The 17,103-nt window shown below is 43.2% G+C and overlaps 1 protein-coding gene across 1 annotated transcript in view; it reads left to right on the plus strand.

Annotated features, from left to right (window-relative positions):
• The window catches only part of gtf2f2a (general transcription factor IIF, polypeptide 2a), a 106,467-nt gene that overhangs the window by 26,839 nt on the left and 62,525 nt on the right, over positions 1-17,103 (plus strand). The window contains exon 4 of the mRNA XM_043700322.1: positions 2,605-2,749. Within this exon, the coding sequence (XP_043556257.1) occupies positions 2,605-2,749 (145 nt within the window). The remainder of the gene's footprint in view (positions 1-2,604; positions 2,750-17,103) is intronic.

Below are 17,103 nucleotides of genomic sequence, written 5' to 3' on the forward strand. Positions count from 1 at the left end.
TCACCACTGAAATCTCTGCGCCGTTCTGCCCCCGTACTGATATCCCCACTGAAATCTTCACGTCGTTCTGCCTGTGTGCGGATATCCCCGCTGAAATCTCTGCGCTGTTCTGCCCCCGTACTGATATCACCACTGAAATCTCTGCGCCGTTCTGCCCCCGTACTGATATCCCCACTGAAATCTTCACGTCGTTCTGCCTGTGTGCGGATATCCCCGCTGAAATCTCTGCGCCGTTCTGCCCCCGTACTGATATCCCCACTGAAATCTCCGCGCCGTTCTGCCCACGCACTGATATCCGCGCTGAAATCTCTGCGCCGTTCTGCCCCTGTACTGATATCCCCACTGAAATCTTCACATCGTTCTGCCCGTGTGCTGATATCCCCGCTGAAATCTCTGCGCCATTCTGCACATGTGCGATGTCAACTGCCGACAGAGCAGCTTTCTGTGAGTTACTGTGCAGACAGCAGTTTTCTTACTTTTTTTTAACTGCATTGTGTTAAATGTACTTTTGTTTCATTAATAAATATGATTTCAACCTTCATTCAGGCTGTGCTATACTTTGTGTTAGCTGAAAAATCACCGAAAAGTCTATCGTGAGTGATAGTTGTTGTTGGTCTGCCCCACCCCTAGTTTTCCCACAGACCCCATTACGTCTATTAAGCGAGGTTTCACTGGAACGCAACTACAGCATTATAGGAGAACTACATATATTTTTCTTTATTAAATCTTTCTTGATTGTAATTCCCTTCTCACTTCTGTGCCTGTCTAAGGGAAAAGCAGGATGCTGTATATTTTATGTGCTTACTAGATTAGGTTAGAACATCTGGTTGGCATGGACGAGTTGGACTGAAGGATCTGTTTCCATGCTGTACATCTCTATGACTCTGCGCTGGGGTTTTTCTTCCATATAACTCTTAAGCCCTTGTTTAGTCAGCCATCGAGTCTCTTCTGTCAAGAGCAGCATTGCTCGTGATGTTTGACTGCTGCTTTGTGTTTGTTAGAATCTTTATTTTTGTGGTTGTTTTGATTCATGACAATATCTATTTTCTATATTTTTAATTACCTGTCTAAGTATCGACTTACCTTTAGTTTTGGCTTTGAAATACATAAGAACACTCCCTGTTTTCCCAATGTAAATATTTTGTCTGGTTCAATCAGTTACTTAATCAACTATTAAAGGCCGAAACCCATGCAGTAACTCGAGGTATACGATGATTTGTAACGTTTGTTTCTTACAAGTTTGTTGAAACAGTGCTGACTCTATAATATACGAAAACCTGACATTGCCTCTGTTAAAGTTAAAAATCGCAACACCAGGTTATAGTCCAATGGGTTTCTTTGGAAGTACTAGCTTTTAGCGCGCTGCTTTTTCATCAGGAAGCTGTGGAGCAGAATCATAAGACACAGAATTTATAGTATTATGAAGGTGTAAGGGGTACTGTACCCTTTGAGAGTTAAAGGACTGAGCAAGCAGAGTGGTGGAAAATTTACAACGTAACATTTGGTCCAACAGCTAGCAGTACCTGGGTTGCTATGAGACAAAACAAATTCAAATTCAGCCAATTAGTTTAAATTATGTTCCAAAATACCAACTCCAATCAAGTTTGAATTTAGTATTTTGAAAATATTAACACCAATGAAATGATCTGATGCTTTGGGGTATAAAACCAAAAAACATTTAAACCAGCAATACAGAAATGATTTACCCTGTACGGTAATCTGTTGAAATTCGAGAGGCAAAGAACTATTCCCAAAAGTCACGATTTAAAGTAGAAATTAACAACTTTATTTTTTTAAAGTCTAACAGAGAATAATTAAATAACAACTATTTACAACTCCTTCCTCTATTCTGGATTAGTGGTGCTGGAAGAGCACAGCAGTTCCGGCAGCATCCAAGGAGCAGCGAAATCGACGTTTCGGGCAAAAGCCCTTCATCAGGAACTCCTTCCTCTAACCTATCTTCCATTTCCCCTTCTACAATACCAGTCCAATAAAACCCCCGATTAAGATTTACCAAAAAATTCAAATTTCAAAACCAAGCAGCTGATGAATATTCTCTTTGTATCTTCCTCTGTCTTCTTTTTAGGAATTTTGTTTCACAGGTTGTTGTTAGATAAAGGTATCTTTAAAAGAGCTATTTTTCAGGCAGTCTCGACATGCTGATGGCTTGGCAGTTGTCCCCCAATTGTTCAATCTTTTTGGCTTTATACCCCAAAGCATTGGATCATTTCATTGGTGTTAATATTTTCTGTTGGACCAAATGTTACGTTGCAAATTTTCCACCACTCTGTGCTTGCTCAGTCCTTTAACTCTCAAAGGTACAGTACCCCTTACACCTTCATAATACTATAAATTCTATGTCTTATGATCCCTCTCCACAGCTACCTTATGAAGGAGCAGTGCTCTGAAAGCTAGTACTTCCAAAGAAACCTGATGTTGTGTGATTTTTAACTTTGTCCACCCCAGTCCAACACTGGCACCTCCACATCTGTTAAAGTTGTGCATGCATCAAACGTTTGATATCATTTGTATTTTGTGTTTCCATTCTAAATGATGCTATCCAGTGAAATTGTAGTAGCTAACTTAGCTACCTTTGTTTATCAGGTTTCCTTTACTTTAAATGAAGAGCTCGCAAGTATCCAAACTACCAGCGGGAAGGGTGCACCAATTAGTGCACCCAGGGAGCATCCATTCACAATGCAGAGTGTTGGAGGACAGACGCTGTCAGTTTTCACAGAAGGACCGTCAGGTGAGAACCATAAAATGTGTAAATATACCTGATGTTCTGTTGTATTATGAAACAAAAATCAGAAATAGCTGGAGAAACTCAGCAGATCTGGCAGCATATGTAGACGGGGTGTAGAGTTCAAGTTATGGGGTCTCGTGACACTTCTTCAGAGCTTGAGTTTCAGATTTGCAGCATCTGTAGTTTGTTTTTTGTACAATAACTGATTAAGAGTTACACATATTCTATGTCCATCTAAAATCGATGAGCTTAATAAAAAGCCAGGAGTTTGTGGTTATGACCTGGGAAAACTCTTGAAGTTTTGGTTATACCCAGTAAACATTTTAAAGAACTTGCTGCTGGTTACTAGTTGACAACACTATGCCATTGCTTAAAATCCTTTTGAACTCTTTAGTAGGACAGATCATTCCAGTGATTCCAATAAAAAAGAAGTTCCAGTTGTTTTATGGGTTGAAGAGAGAAATTATGACTCCTCAAAATCAGATCAGGAATTGTAATGCTCTGTCCTCCTCATCCACATTGCTGCAGGCCTGCAGTACTTGTTAGCTGTATTCCAGCCAGTGTTAGCCTGTTTCACATCACCATAGGTTTCAGTTTGTGTAATTCACTTCCACTTCAAGTGTTTAGATTCCATTCCAGAATAACCAAGAGCTTAATGATTAAAGCTAATTAGATAATACTGCCATTGCTTGATGGGATGGATAGTCTTTGCAGATTTTTAATTTTGATATCGAGAGCATTCCCTAATACCTCAAGGAAAGTCAAGGTGAGATGAAGTGGTGTTAGGGAGTGTGGGCAATAATTAGATATTACAAATAAATAACTCTGTCCTTTTTTTTTAATTTAAGTTCTATGATACAAATCTTTTTTTTGTAAATATATTTATTAGCATATTTTTTAACTTTACAAACATATAAAATTATTGAAAATACAATCAATAATACAAAGAAAACAAACACAAAAACAATACTACTGTCTCTTAACTATTAACCTACCCTCTAATACAAAACAAACCCTAACACTGTCCAAAGCAACACCAAAAAAAAAGAAAGAAAAAAGCAAAAAAAAACAAAAAAAAAACACAGAATACAGAACAGCTATGCTCGGTGCAAAGCTCCCAAACAGAGGAACGGGAGCATTATATACATACCCGTATTAACTCAGGAGACCCCCTCCAGGGCCCAGGGCTTGACAAATTTAACCATCCTGGTTAAACAAACGCCCTAGTTAAGATAACTGACAAATCTGTTTCCAAATAACTCAAGTAGGGCTGCCATGTCTTATAAAAATGGTCCGTTGTGTGGTGCATCATGTTTGTAAAAAATGTCCAAGGGACTGTGCTCCATAATTAATTTCTGAAACCCAGCAAGCCCGGCGGGTTCTCAGACACCCAATTCATCAGAATATTCTTCTGTGCACAGTATGCAAGAATATTAAATAGTTTCTTCCCATGCCCGTCTAAAGATGGTAAATTTGGTAGACCTAAGAGGAGAGATATCAAATCTACTTTGACTTCAGTCCTCAATACCCTCCCTGTCTCTTCCGCCACAGCGCTCCAATAAACACAGAGCCTGTGGCATGTCCAGAAGCAATGGGTAAGAGTACCTACACTTATTTTACATTTGGGGCACACTGAAGATGCCCCTGTTTTAAACTTTGCCAAGCGGTCTGGTGCCAGATGAACCCTGTGTCGAACTTTTAACTGCGTAGCGGATGTCCTATTACAGATTGAGATCTTTTGAGTATTCTCCCATATGACCTCCCATGTTTCAGAAGAGATCTCCACTCTGAGCTCTTGCTTCCAGACCTCACATAACTGGTTAATATCCTGCCAGGACCTGCCACCCAGCAGGCGATAGAGGGCACTAACCGAAAGGGTGCTTGTGGAACGTAGCAACAGCCTCTCTGTATCGGGCTTATAGGGGCTTAGTGAGAAGCGTAGTCTTCTTCTGGATGAAATCCCTAACCTGAAAAAAATGGAAAAGATCTCTGCTGGGTAACCCGTATTTGCAGCTCAGTTGCTCAAAAGACATCATAACCTCCCCCTCAAACAAGTCTCCCAAACTAGAAACTCCTCTCGCTGTCCATCATTCCTGGTCGGAACCCTGGCATGCCAACTATAGGTGTAAATGGCGAACTCTTGGATAAACAACCCTCACTCTGACGCATCGCCCTCCATGCCTTGACTGTACTAATGACAATGGGGTTCCGGCAGTGGTCCATAACTGTCCTCATCTTATCCATGAACAATAGGTTAATAAGAGGCCTCAATATCCAGCCATATTGAGTTTGGATCGTTACCTACCTAATCACAGACAAAGGACAGCAGGGAACTCAATTGATACCTCCTGTCTGGGAAATGTCTGGGAAATCAACTCCTCCACCTCCTTGAGGCAACTGCAATTTAGTAAGCTTGATGAGGGACGGGCCACAATGCCAGACAAAGGAACCAAACCACCCCATAAGCTTCCGTAGCGTTGACCTGGGAAACATTATAGGGAGCATACGCGTGGGATTAAGCAAACAAGGAAGAACATTCATCTTAATGAGAGATATTCGGCCCAGCCATGAAATTGGAAGAGCCTCCCATCTCTGGAGATCTCGCAAGTGAGCAAAGTTAGTCCGAAATAACAGATCAAACTTGGGGGTAATAAAAATGCCTAGGTACCGGAACCCTGCCTGTGACCACTTAAAAGGGAACTTAGAGCTACCTTCAACTTCTAGCACGTCCTTAAGGTTCCCCAAAGGCATAGCCTCCAATTTTGCAAACTTAATCTTATATCCTGAAATAGCCCCAAATGAATTGATACATTTTATCAAATAGGGTACCGAGGTCATTGGGTTCGATGAAAACAGAAGGACATCATCCGCATACAGTGTAATCTTGTGTGCACTCGATCCCACTTCTGGAGCGGTTATGTGGATGTTCTGACGAATTGCCTCTGCCAGCGGCTCTATCACCAACATAAACAACAATGGTGAGAGGGGGCAACCTTGAAGACTACCCCTAACAATCCTAAAATTCCCAGACTTCACCCTATTGGTGATGACCGTGGTCAGAGGGTGGCAATATAAAACCTCCACCCACCTCGCTAAGAGTCCACCTAACCTAAACTGTTCTAAGACATAAAAAAGATACGGCCATTCCACCCGGTCAAATGCTTTCGCTGCATCTAAGGAAATCACCAATCCCTGAATCGATCATTGCTGACAAACGTGGACCATATTCAGCAACCTTCTAATATTATTAGAGGATCTACGGCCCCTTATAAAGCCAGTCTGGTCCTCTTTAATAATATGGGGCAACACCCTTTCCAATCTCAGCGCCAGGATCTTGGACAGAATCTTTAAATCTGAAGTTAGTAGAGAGATCGGCCTGTATGAGGCACAATCCTCAAGAACCTTCCCCTTCTTAAGAATTAAGGAAATATTAGTTTCTCTCAAAGATGGTGGTAGGCATTCATGCATATAGGAGTGACAGAATCCCTATAAACTCCTTATAAAACTCACCCGGAAGACCATCAGGGCCAGGTGCTTTCCCACTCTGAAGTTGCCTAGCTGCCTCCTGTATTTCCTGAACTGTCAAGGGGGCACTAAGGAGAGATGTCTATTCCAAGGTTACCCCTGGGAGATCCAGGTTCTTAAAAAAGGTCTCTATTTTAGCCCTCCTGTCAGACTGATACAATTCAGAGTAAAATCTCCGAAAAGCCTCATTAATCTTTTTAGCATCGTATGTAAGGACCCCGGCGCTGTCTCTGATTGCAGTAATGGATTGGGGAGCATGCTTTTTCCTAGTCAGATACGCTAAATACTTCCCTGGCCTATCACCATATTCAAACAGCCTCTGTCTAGCAAAAGCAAGTTCTTTCTTTGTGTTTTGTGTCAGTATTGAATTCAAGGCAGCCCGATCCGTTGTAGCTTAGTCACCGAAGGCTGCACAAAATGTGCTGCCTCCACGGCTTTCAACCGTGTCTCAAGTAGACGCTGCTATTCCTCATTCTGTCATTTCCGGCTAACCGAATAGGAAATAGCTGGCGGCATGGTGGCGCAGTAGTTAGCACTGCTGCCTCACAGCGCCAGAGACCTGGGTTCAATTCCCGCCTCAGGCGACTCTCTATGTGGAGTTTGCACATTCTCCCCGTGTCTGCGTGGGTTTTCTCCGGGTCCTCCGGTTTCCTCCCACAATCCAAAAATGTGCAGGTTAGGTGAATTGGCCGTGCTAAATTGCCCGTAGTGTTAGGTGAAAGGTTAAATGTAGGGGAATGGATCTGGGTGGGTTGCGCTTCGGCGGGTCGGTGTGGACTTGTTGGGCCGAAGGGCCTGTTTCCACACTGTAAGTAATCTAATCTAAAGCTAATCCCCTATCAAAGGCCTTAGCAGTCTCCCACAGCATGGACGAACTACTAGCTGTGCCTGAGTTGATAGTCGAGAATTCCTGAAACTCCTGCAAAAAGTATTCCACAAATTTGGAATCCTTAAGGAGAAAAGGGTCCAAACGCCAGTGCCGCAAACCTAGCTCTTCACTCTTAGCCTTAACCTCCAAAGATACTGCCACATGATCAGAGATAGCCATATTCCCAATTTTACAACTCCTAATCGGAGCCAGAAAGAGGTCAATCCCCGTGTGACATTTATGTGGGTTTGAAAAAAAGGTGAAGTCCCTGTTGGTAGGGTGAAGACATCTTCAAATATCCACCAGCCCCAACTCCTCACATAAGTCAACCACTTGCTTGGCCTGCGAAGAAATAGTTGGGGGCCCACAAGGCATCCTGCCCACTGTCAGATCCAAAAGATAATTAAAATCCCCCCCCCCCCTTATAATAATGTGCCGTGTTCCAAAAGCACTCAACTTAGAGAAAGCACTAATCAAAAATTTGAGGAGATGCGCTGGAGGACAGTAGACATTTAAAATGCCATATTCCTCCCCATGTATCAGGGCTTTAAGTATCACAAGCCGTCCCTGCTCATCTTTCACCTGCTCTAATAATGTGAACGGAAGATTTTTCTGGATAAGTACCGCCACTCCCCTACTTTTAGTAGTAAAGGATGAAAAGAATACTCGGTCATGACCGCCCTGTTGTAATTTCAGGTGTTCCCCAACATCAAAATAGGTTTCCTGCAACAAAGCGATATCAACCCTTTCCATCTTAAGGCTAGAAAGCACTTTTTTCCTTTTAACAGGCGAATGACTTCCCTTAATGTCCCAGGTGCACCATTTAATAAGACACTTAGCCATATTCCCCCCTCAGACACCCTTGAACCACTCTGAGGGAGAACCCTGCTTACAAAGCACCGAGCATAAGTAAAAGACTCTTAGAATCGAAAAACTATATATACAAAAACTACTCTATCGTAAGTATGAACAGCTATTCCTACCAAAAGACTACAAAGAAAACCAACTAGAGCACCTTGAATTGAAGACTCTTCCCCCTGCCCATAGGGGGCACTCACCCTACCCATCCCCTCCTTGATAGCTCCTTCAAACTCGGACTGTGCCCCAGCCTTAGGCCAGAAAAAAAGCAAGGAGATGATCCTTAAATTAACAGAAAAAAAGACAAAGTCAGGGTGAGCACTTCACCCATCCCTGGCTTCATGTCACCCCTACTTGAGACTAAAAGAGAAGCAGAACAAACAAAAAAAAGGGGACAGACAACAAAGAACATCCACAAAATTTCCCATCAGAAAATCCAGTTATTAAAAAAAATTAGGAACAACTTATTCCGAACTCTTGTCCCCCTTTTCAAAAAGGAAATTATTAGGGAGAAAGAAAGGAATAAGATTAAGGGGCGGCACGGTGGCACAGTGGTTAGCACTGCTGCCTCACAGCGCTAGAGATCCGGGTTCAATTCCCGCCTCAGGCGACTGACTGTGTGGAGTTTGCACGTTCTCCCCGTGTCTGCATGGGTTTCCTCCGGGTGCTCCGGTTTCCTCCCACAATCCAAAGATGTGCAGGTCAGGTGAATTGGCCATGCTAAATTGCCCGTAGTGTTAGGTAAGGGGTAAATGTAGGGGTATGTGTGGGTTGCGCTTCGGCGGGTCGGTGTGGACTTGTTGGGCCGAAGGGCCTGTTTCCACACTGTAAGTAATCTAATCTAATCTAAAAAAAAAGAAAAAGGAAGGGAAAACATGGGGAAAGATAGAAAAGAGAACAAACATTAACCATATTCTTCAGGCCAATCCGTCTATTTTAAAGTGTCCACAAAGTTTTTAGCCTTATCCGGCGAGTGAAATGTATAAACTGAGTCCTTGTGGCTGAAACAAAGCACTGCAGGGTATCTCATGGAGTACTGGATGCCCAGGTTCCTCCGCCTCATTTTAACTTTATCGAAGGACTTCCTCTTTCGAATTACAATTGCAGAGAAATCCTGGAAAAACATGATTTTTGACCCCTTGTACAGCAGTGCCTGCGGATCTTTTCCCAGGGATCTGGAAGCTCCTATGACTTTTTGCCTGTCCTTATTTGAATGGAAGTGCACTAGGACCAAGCGGGGGTGCTGCACTGGGCCTGACCTATGCACTGTAATCCGATAAATCCTTGCAATCTGAAGCCTGCTGGACTCGATGTGAAGGCCCAAAAACTTCAGCAGCCAGCTTTCAAAGAAGCTGACTGGCTGCTCACCTTCTTCACTTTCAGGGAGCCCGACAATTCGGAGATTTAACTCCCGATCTCGATTTTCGAAGTTGTCGATATGGTTTCGCAAGGCCCGCACCTCGCTCCAACACCTGGATCTGACCGGATGAGGACTCCATCGCAGCTTCCGAGGCATTAGTCCGACCCTCCACCCTTTCCCCGAGGCCCTGGATTTCCTGCTCATGCTTCTGCAGCATGGATGCAATAGGTTGGACCTGGGCACGAGTCTCCCCACAGATTTCCTCAATCGCAGCCGCAACTTTCAAGGTAAGTCTCTCCATTGCCGCAGCTAGTTCCTGTGAGTCTGTGAGGTCCCCGGGGGGTTCAGGAGAGGCTGTTGCTGCAGTCTCTGGTATTGTAGGTGCTGCAGGGGAGTGTCCTCCCTGCTGCTGTTTGCTCACTCCTTTTCCCTTTGGCATCCTTCCCACTCTCAAATATTAGCAAATATGTGTTCTGTAAGGTTTTAAACTAATAATTCCACCACATAAGTTGGCCAGGGATGGCAGAAAACACCAGTATGCCTTGGCTGTTAGGCAGAGCTGTCCACAGCAGTTCTACAGAATCACTGCCATCTTGCTGAGTCGATATAAATCTTTTTAATGTGATTTCATTATAAATTCCTTCATAGTGAAACTACCTTGGTACATTTGTTATGCTGTCAATATGTTATCTTCCTATGAGGTGAGGTAATAATTACAGCATGTCAAACAGTGGCACATACATTCCATTGCAAACGTGGATATAGAAACTTGTGATGGGAAATGTTAGCCAAAAGTGCATCCCGTCATTAGATTCTTTAACATGTACAACACCTAACCATAGAGGTGCTGTCTTTTGCAGGTAAGAGAATAAGGGGTCTGACATTCATTTTGGATGTCAGAGGTAATGCCAGTATTGCAAGCAGTCTGATTCAACCTGAATCCCTAGTCAGGAATAGAGATGGGATGAGTAAAGAGGGCGCAATGCTGTGGCAGGATTCAAGAAGGGTGACTTCCAACTTTTTGGAACACATTGCACCTCCAATCAAACAGAATGTCTGCTCGAGAATCATGAGAAAGTGGTAGATGTGACAGTGGTAGGGAGATAGAGCTCTAACTATGGAATAACTAATAGCAGTCACAATAGGGTGTCCTAAAATCAAAGGGCCTTTCAGTCTGTCTGAAGCAAATCTCAGGTGTGAACCATTGTCATGTAGTGCTGCAGTGATCAGTATATGATAGAGAGATCTCACAGACTGTTCATCAAGACTGACGCAAAACTCTGACAGAAGGAGCAAAGCCACCAAATAAATGCTGTACATGTGCACTTTATACTCTTTAACAGATGTAGGCAGTGTTTGTGTTTAGAGGGAAGTTGCATTGCATTGTATGTCACACTTGAGTATGTTAAAGTTGGGAAAATAACAATCCTCATTGTTAGTTTATGCCTTGGTATATCTTTGACCCTCTCCCCTTTTTTTGTTTGACCTGTCGTGCACACTTTCCATTCTCTTTTTTACCCCCCTCTGTCGCATTTTTGCCATATCAATTAGCATGACTTTATATTTGTCAGTTGTTCATCCAGAAGGCTTACATGATGGATCTTGCCCCTCACCCCTCCTATGATCACTGCTTCTATTCATCCAAATTTGATATGGCCGTTCTTGTAGTTGAAGCAATAAACTTATATCAATGGTGCACTGAAGTTATGAGGTTTAATTGTCAGCACATTTCTTCCTCACAGTTGTGATGGGAAACCGAGGAAATAATTTGTATATCAGAGTTTTTATAGCATGGAAAGAGGCCCTTCGGCCCATTGTGTCTGCACCTGTCATCATATATCCACTTATTGTAATCCTATTTAACAGTGCTTGGTATACTGTGGAGTTTCAAGTGCCTCAACCCTCCCATTGAACCTATGAAGATTGGACTTGTCAGAGATCAGGCTTATTTTCAGCTTTCATCCAATCCCATCATGCCTGTGTCTTTGGATGTGCCTTTCTTTATTAAGGTTTGCTGCTATGACTTCATCTTGATGTTTGTGAAGTGGTGATGGATTCTTATAAGGTGAGGGTGCTTGTCAATTTTCCTGCCTCCATCCAAGCTAGGGACAGGCGTTTGACAGAGTTCTGGTTTTACCCAGAAGCAGCAAGCACTTCCACCCCTTACACCCCAATTACAGTTGGGCAGCAGAACATCAAGGGTGTTGACACTTCCTGTAACTAGGGTGCAACAGCAGGGGGGATGACTTAGAGATCACATATGAATCAGCAAGCAGCATTGGTCTTCCAGCATCATTCCTACCTTGAGAAGTTCTCGCTCCAAACAGATCATCAAGACAGCCATGAAACAGGCTCCACAGAACCAGCCTCAATCTGTGCCTGTGATACATTTAAGAGAGCCGTAAAGATGTAGTGTAGGTTGGACATCTTCCACTGACATTGATTGGTTAAAATCTTTGGAGGGATAGCATCACAATGAAGCAGTGCTGCACACGACTGGCCAAAGGTGGTCATCAGGACCTAGTTACAGAATGAATGAAACAGGGCATACTCTTGATCTCTCAGATGTCAACCCTACCAGAGCAGCAGGAGAATGGATGCCAGCCAAACAAGATTTGGTGAAATACATTTGAGGACCTTCAAGAGCAAGGCACCACTTGGACTGGAATAAAAGAGATTATGTTGAACTGGGACCAGTGGCAGAGTCTGCCTGCCCATAGTTCCTCTAGTTCTTTGCAGGACAAAGTCTAAGTATGTTCTCCCTGAGGCTCCATGATATGGACTTTTGAAACACAGGGAAAACAAGATATCCCCTCATTGCCATAGACCGTATGTGGTTGGCTGAATGATTAGAGGAATGTTGGCAATTCCTATGTTTTATATAGGAGGCTGAAAATCCACCTGTGAGTGTCAAATTTAGTCACTGCAGCCTATCTCAGTTGGTAGCATTCTCTCCACCAAGTTGATTCAAGTTCCGTATGGACACAAGAACCTCCGTTGGATCCTCGATGTGTTGGGTGTTGTCAGAGGAACATGAGCATTTTCAATGAAACATGAAAATGAGGCTCTTTCTGACCAACCTATAGAGAAGATCCCATTGCACTGTTTGAAGAATGTGGAGCTCTTCATGTGTTCTGAGCCCTTTCCTCTGTTAAGTATCATTGCAAAAAACTAATTAGCTGCTCGTTATTTTCTTTGATATTTGTGGAATCTCTCAGTGCATAAATTGCTTAACAGTTTTGTCTGTGTGACTCTAATGACTGCACTTTGTAAGCCATAGGTTGGTAGTTTGGGCTGTTCGAAGGATACACATTCATGTTGTTGCATTCTATCATTTGCTTTAAGACAGATGCAGTATCTTTGAAAGTAGAAAATGAATGCATTACCATGTTTGTTCTGTATGATTATTTCGTTATTTGAACTTTCATTTGTTTTTGTGTTTATTAGGACACACAAATTTAAATGGGATCTGCAGCTTTTACAGTGTTTTGCCTTTTGTTATTTTAAAGGCTCAGTGTTCATACATATTGCTGAAGTTATTTAATAAAACCAAATTAACTTCACACATTGGATTGAAATGTTTTTGAATATTCAGAAAACGTTTCTCAAACAATGTTGCATTTCTCAGTTCAACATCTCCCAGTCTCCTTCACATCTCTCTCCTCTTCACTGTGTTTTTTCTCCTTATCACCTTGATCTTTTCCTTTTGGTCTAACAATGTTGAAACTGATGAATTGCTTTCAGTGCACATTTTGTTTAGTATTGATGTTTGTTTGTTGTGAATTGCTTTGTTTAATCGGTGTGCTTTTTCTACTTCATTTGAGCTGGTGTGCCAGCTCAAGTCAGGAACGTGTGATAACCAGCATTCACAGAAAGCAAATGAAGGTGCTGGGCCAAGACGGACACTTAGCCATGCTTGAAATTGTTAAATGTGATGTGCTAAACGCTGTTAGAACTAAGAAAATCAGAGCTAATTTCATTTTACAAACATATTATCCTTTAAGAACATCAGTTTTGGAAAATTACTTGTCAAGACTACTCTGCCAATGTCTTTATTCCCCTGATGCTACAGCTCTCACTATTTAGTGAGTTCAGACACTTGTAATTGCAGAATCAGGATCATCTCTTGAATGAAATGGTTAATAGAAAGCTCAGAGCATTGATTTGTACTCTGGCTCCAAAAATATCAGAATGTTTAGTGTTGTTGTCGTGTAAAAATGCTAATTTACAACCTGTGTATTGGGTGCAGCATCTCACTTTTGAATGTAGTTTTGACTCACTGTAATAACACACTGTATGCCAAGCTCCTGATAATTCATTTCTGAATTGAAAAGCTACTGTAAATTATGGGAGCACTGTCTCCAGCATTATTTGACATTTACTTTGCAATGCAATATGTAGAATCATTTAGCAAGAGTCCTCTTCTGCCCCTCCCCTAGAGAGACGATAGATTAGAAGCAAGTGTCTATCATTTGAGTCTTGAACCTCATATGGATTGATCATGATGTGCATTTATAAGTGCGACATTTTTGTTCAAAACCTGCCTTCCCATGTCGTCATCAAAGGCAGCTCTTAGTCCAATAGTACTGCAAATAATGGGCCGGATTTGTTGCCAATGCAGTTTCAATGCAGCCCATTGCTCAATGCAACATACATGTTATGACATGCCAACAATTTTAGAAACATTGAAATTAGGAACAGAAGAAGGCCATTCAGCCCATTTAACATGCTCATGGTTGATCATCCATCTCAATGCCTACTCCTACTCTCTCACCGTAACCCTTCACACCTTTAGCCTCTAGAAATCAATCTTTTTTTCCCTTAAATATATGCAATGACTTGACCTCCTCAGTGTTGTGGTAGACAATTCCACAAAGTACACTACCATCTGAGTGAAGACAATTCCTTTCATTTCAGTATGAAATGTCCTACTGCATATCCTGACACCCTGCTCCCATAGCCATGGGAAACATTATGCCTGCACCCAGTCCGTCCAGCTCTGTCAGAATTTTGAACGTTTCAATGTGACCGCCTCTCATTCTTCTAAACCTCTGTGAAACCTCTAATTGCTGCCCGATTGACAAACCCTTCTATCCTAGGAATTAATGTGAATCTTTGTTGTGAACGCACTCTATAGCTTTTTCTTGGTCAGGAAACCACAACTGCACCAAGGACCTGTACAGCTGTCTCTTGTACTGTCACCATATTATATAATCGCTCTAATAGCGTACTTTAGAAGGTGTATTTTAGGAATACTAGTAGAGCTGTCTTTGTCTATTGGAGCTGGGTTTGCTGTTGGTCAGACCCCACAAACCATTTTGGCACCAGAGGTTGAATGGGACTCTTTTCACTGGAACGTAGGAGGTCGCGAGGTGACCTTATAGAGGTTTATAAAATCATGAGGGGCATAGACAGAGTTAACGCTAGTTGTCTTTTTCCAAGGATGGGGGATTTCAAGACTATGGGGCATATTTTTAAGGTTAGAGGAGAACAACTTTAAAAAAGACATGAGGGGCATTTTACTTTGACACAGAGGGTGGTTCCCGTGTGGAATGAACTTCCTGAGGAAGTGGTCGATGCGGGCACAGTTATGTTTAAAAGGCATTTGGATAAGTACTTAAACGGGAAGATTTGGAGCAACATTGGCTCAGAACAGGCAGGTAGGACTAGTTTAGTTTGGGATTATGTTCAGCATGGACTGGATGAACTGAAGAGTCTGTTTCTGTGCTGTATGACTGTGCGTGGAAGAATTGAATACAATTGGAAGAAAAGGATCAGGATATGTAACAATTTTATCACAAATCAAAGGCCCTTTTTGACATCGACGTAGCAGATATCTTACTCGAAGCACCAGCATTGTACATCTGGACAGCTACCATTGTGCCCTAATGGATGCTCCCTCTCCAATTTGTGCATTCTGGGGAAAGGGAGTCCCATGTGTCATTTGTTTAAGGTGTCCTTGTAGCATTTCCTCTGCCCTCCTATTGATTGCTTACATTGCAGAGCTCAGTGTAGAGCACTTGCTGAATGAGTCCTATGTCGAGCATGTGGGTAATGTGGCCCGCCCATTGTAGCTGGTCATGTGACTAATGCCTCGCTACTGGGGACATTGGCCTGGGAGAGGATGCTCCCGTTGTACACAAATCCTGCCAGTGGACTGCAGGATTATGTGAAGGTAATGCGAGTGATAACTTTCCTTGGCTTTGCTAGACCTTTCTTAAATAAGGGGATGAAAACTGTGGTGTTCTAGATTTGGTCTCAAAAGTATAGCAACTGTAGCGAACTACCCTGCTACTTGATTAATTTCTGTTTAAAATGTACAACATGGCATTACACCTGTCTTCCTAATTACCGGCTGTTCCTGCAAGCTAACGTTTTATGATTTATATGCCAGGTCAGCCAGATCCTTCTGAATCTCAGCCAGCTACTTCAAAAATCAGACAGGAAGTGGAGGAATAATATATCTTCGTACAGTTACATAGGATGTCATTTATGATCTGATCTCGTCCTGTGAAATGCACAGAAACTATTGGTAGGGATTTAAACTTGGAGTCCTGGGCTAAACATTTAGGAGCTGACTGCACTTCTAGGGAGTTTATAGGTGGGGCAGTAGTTAGCCCGAAACATCGATTCTCCTACTCCTCGGATGCTGCCTGGCCTGCTGTGTTTTTCCAGCACCACAGTTTTCAACTCTGGTACTCCAGCATCTGCAGTCCTCACTTTCTCCCAGTAGTTTACAAAGGTTGCTTTTGAGAGGTGACATGATGACAGCAGATTCGAGAGAAGGAACAGAACCTGAGGAGAGAGAGAAGATAACGATGTTGTCTAGTCTGGCAGTGAGGAGAGTAAACTTGCAAGTAATTTAGAGTCGCGAGTGTGGTGCTGGAAAAGCACAGCAGGTCAGGCAGCATCCGGAGAGCAGGGGAATCAACATTTCAGGTATAAGCCCTTACCAGGAATGAGGGTTGGGGCGAAGGTAGCTGGGAATGTGATCGGCAGATGAAGATAGGGGTGAAAGTGATGTGGGCGGTGTTCAGGTGAGTGACGTCAGTGGGGATGAAAATGGCTGCGGCAGCGGCAACAATCCTCCCACCCCTGTCTGCGTTTCGGAGAGACCATTCCCTCCGCGACTCCCTTGTCAGGTCCATGCACTACCTCCAACACCAACCCACCCTCTGCTCCCAACACCTTCCCCAGCCATCGCAAGAAGTGCAAAACCTGCGCCCACACCTCACCCCTCACCTCTGTCCAAGGCCCCAAATAATCCTTCCACATCCGACAGAAATTTACTTTGTCAGGTCCATGCACTCCCTCCAACACCAACCCACCCTCTGCTCCCGACACCTTCCCCAGCCATCGCAAGAAGTGCAAAACCTGTGCCCACACCTCACCCCTCACCTCTGTCCAAGGCCCCAAATAATCCTTCCACATCCGACAGAAATTTACTGTACTTCCGCACGAACATTGACTGCATCCGTTGCGCCCAATGTGGTCTCCTCTACGTTGGATGCCAACTTGCGGATTGTTTCAGAGAACATCTGTGGAACACCTGTACTGACCAATGTTGCTGAACACTTTAACTCCCCCCTCCCACTCCGCCAAGGGCATGCAGATCCTAGGCCTCTCCCCTTGCCAAACCCTAACCACCTGATGCCTGGAGGAAGAACAACTCATAGTCTGCCTTCGGACCCTCCAACCGCACGGGATCAATGTGGATTTCACCAGTTTGCCCATCCCCCCCCCCCC

The sequence above is a fragment of the Chiloscyllium plagiosum genome, chromosome 12, assembly GCF_004010195.1.
Source record: "Chiloscyllium plagiosum isolate BGI_BamShark_2017 chromosome 12, ASM401019v2, whole genome shotgun sequence".
Classification (NCBI taxonomy): Eukaryota; Metazoa; Chordata; class Chondrichthyes; order Orectolobiformes; family Hemiscylliidae; genus Chiloscyllium; species Chiloscyllium plagiosum.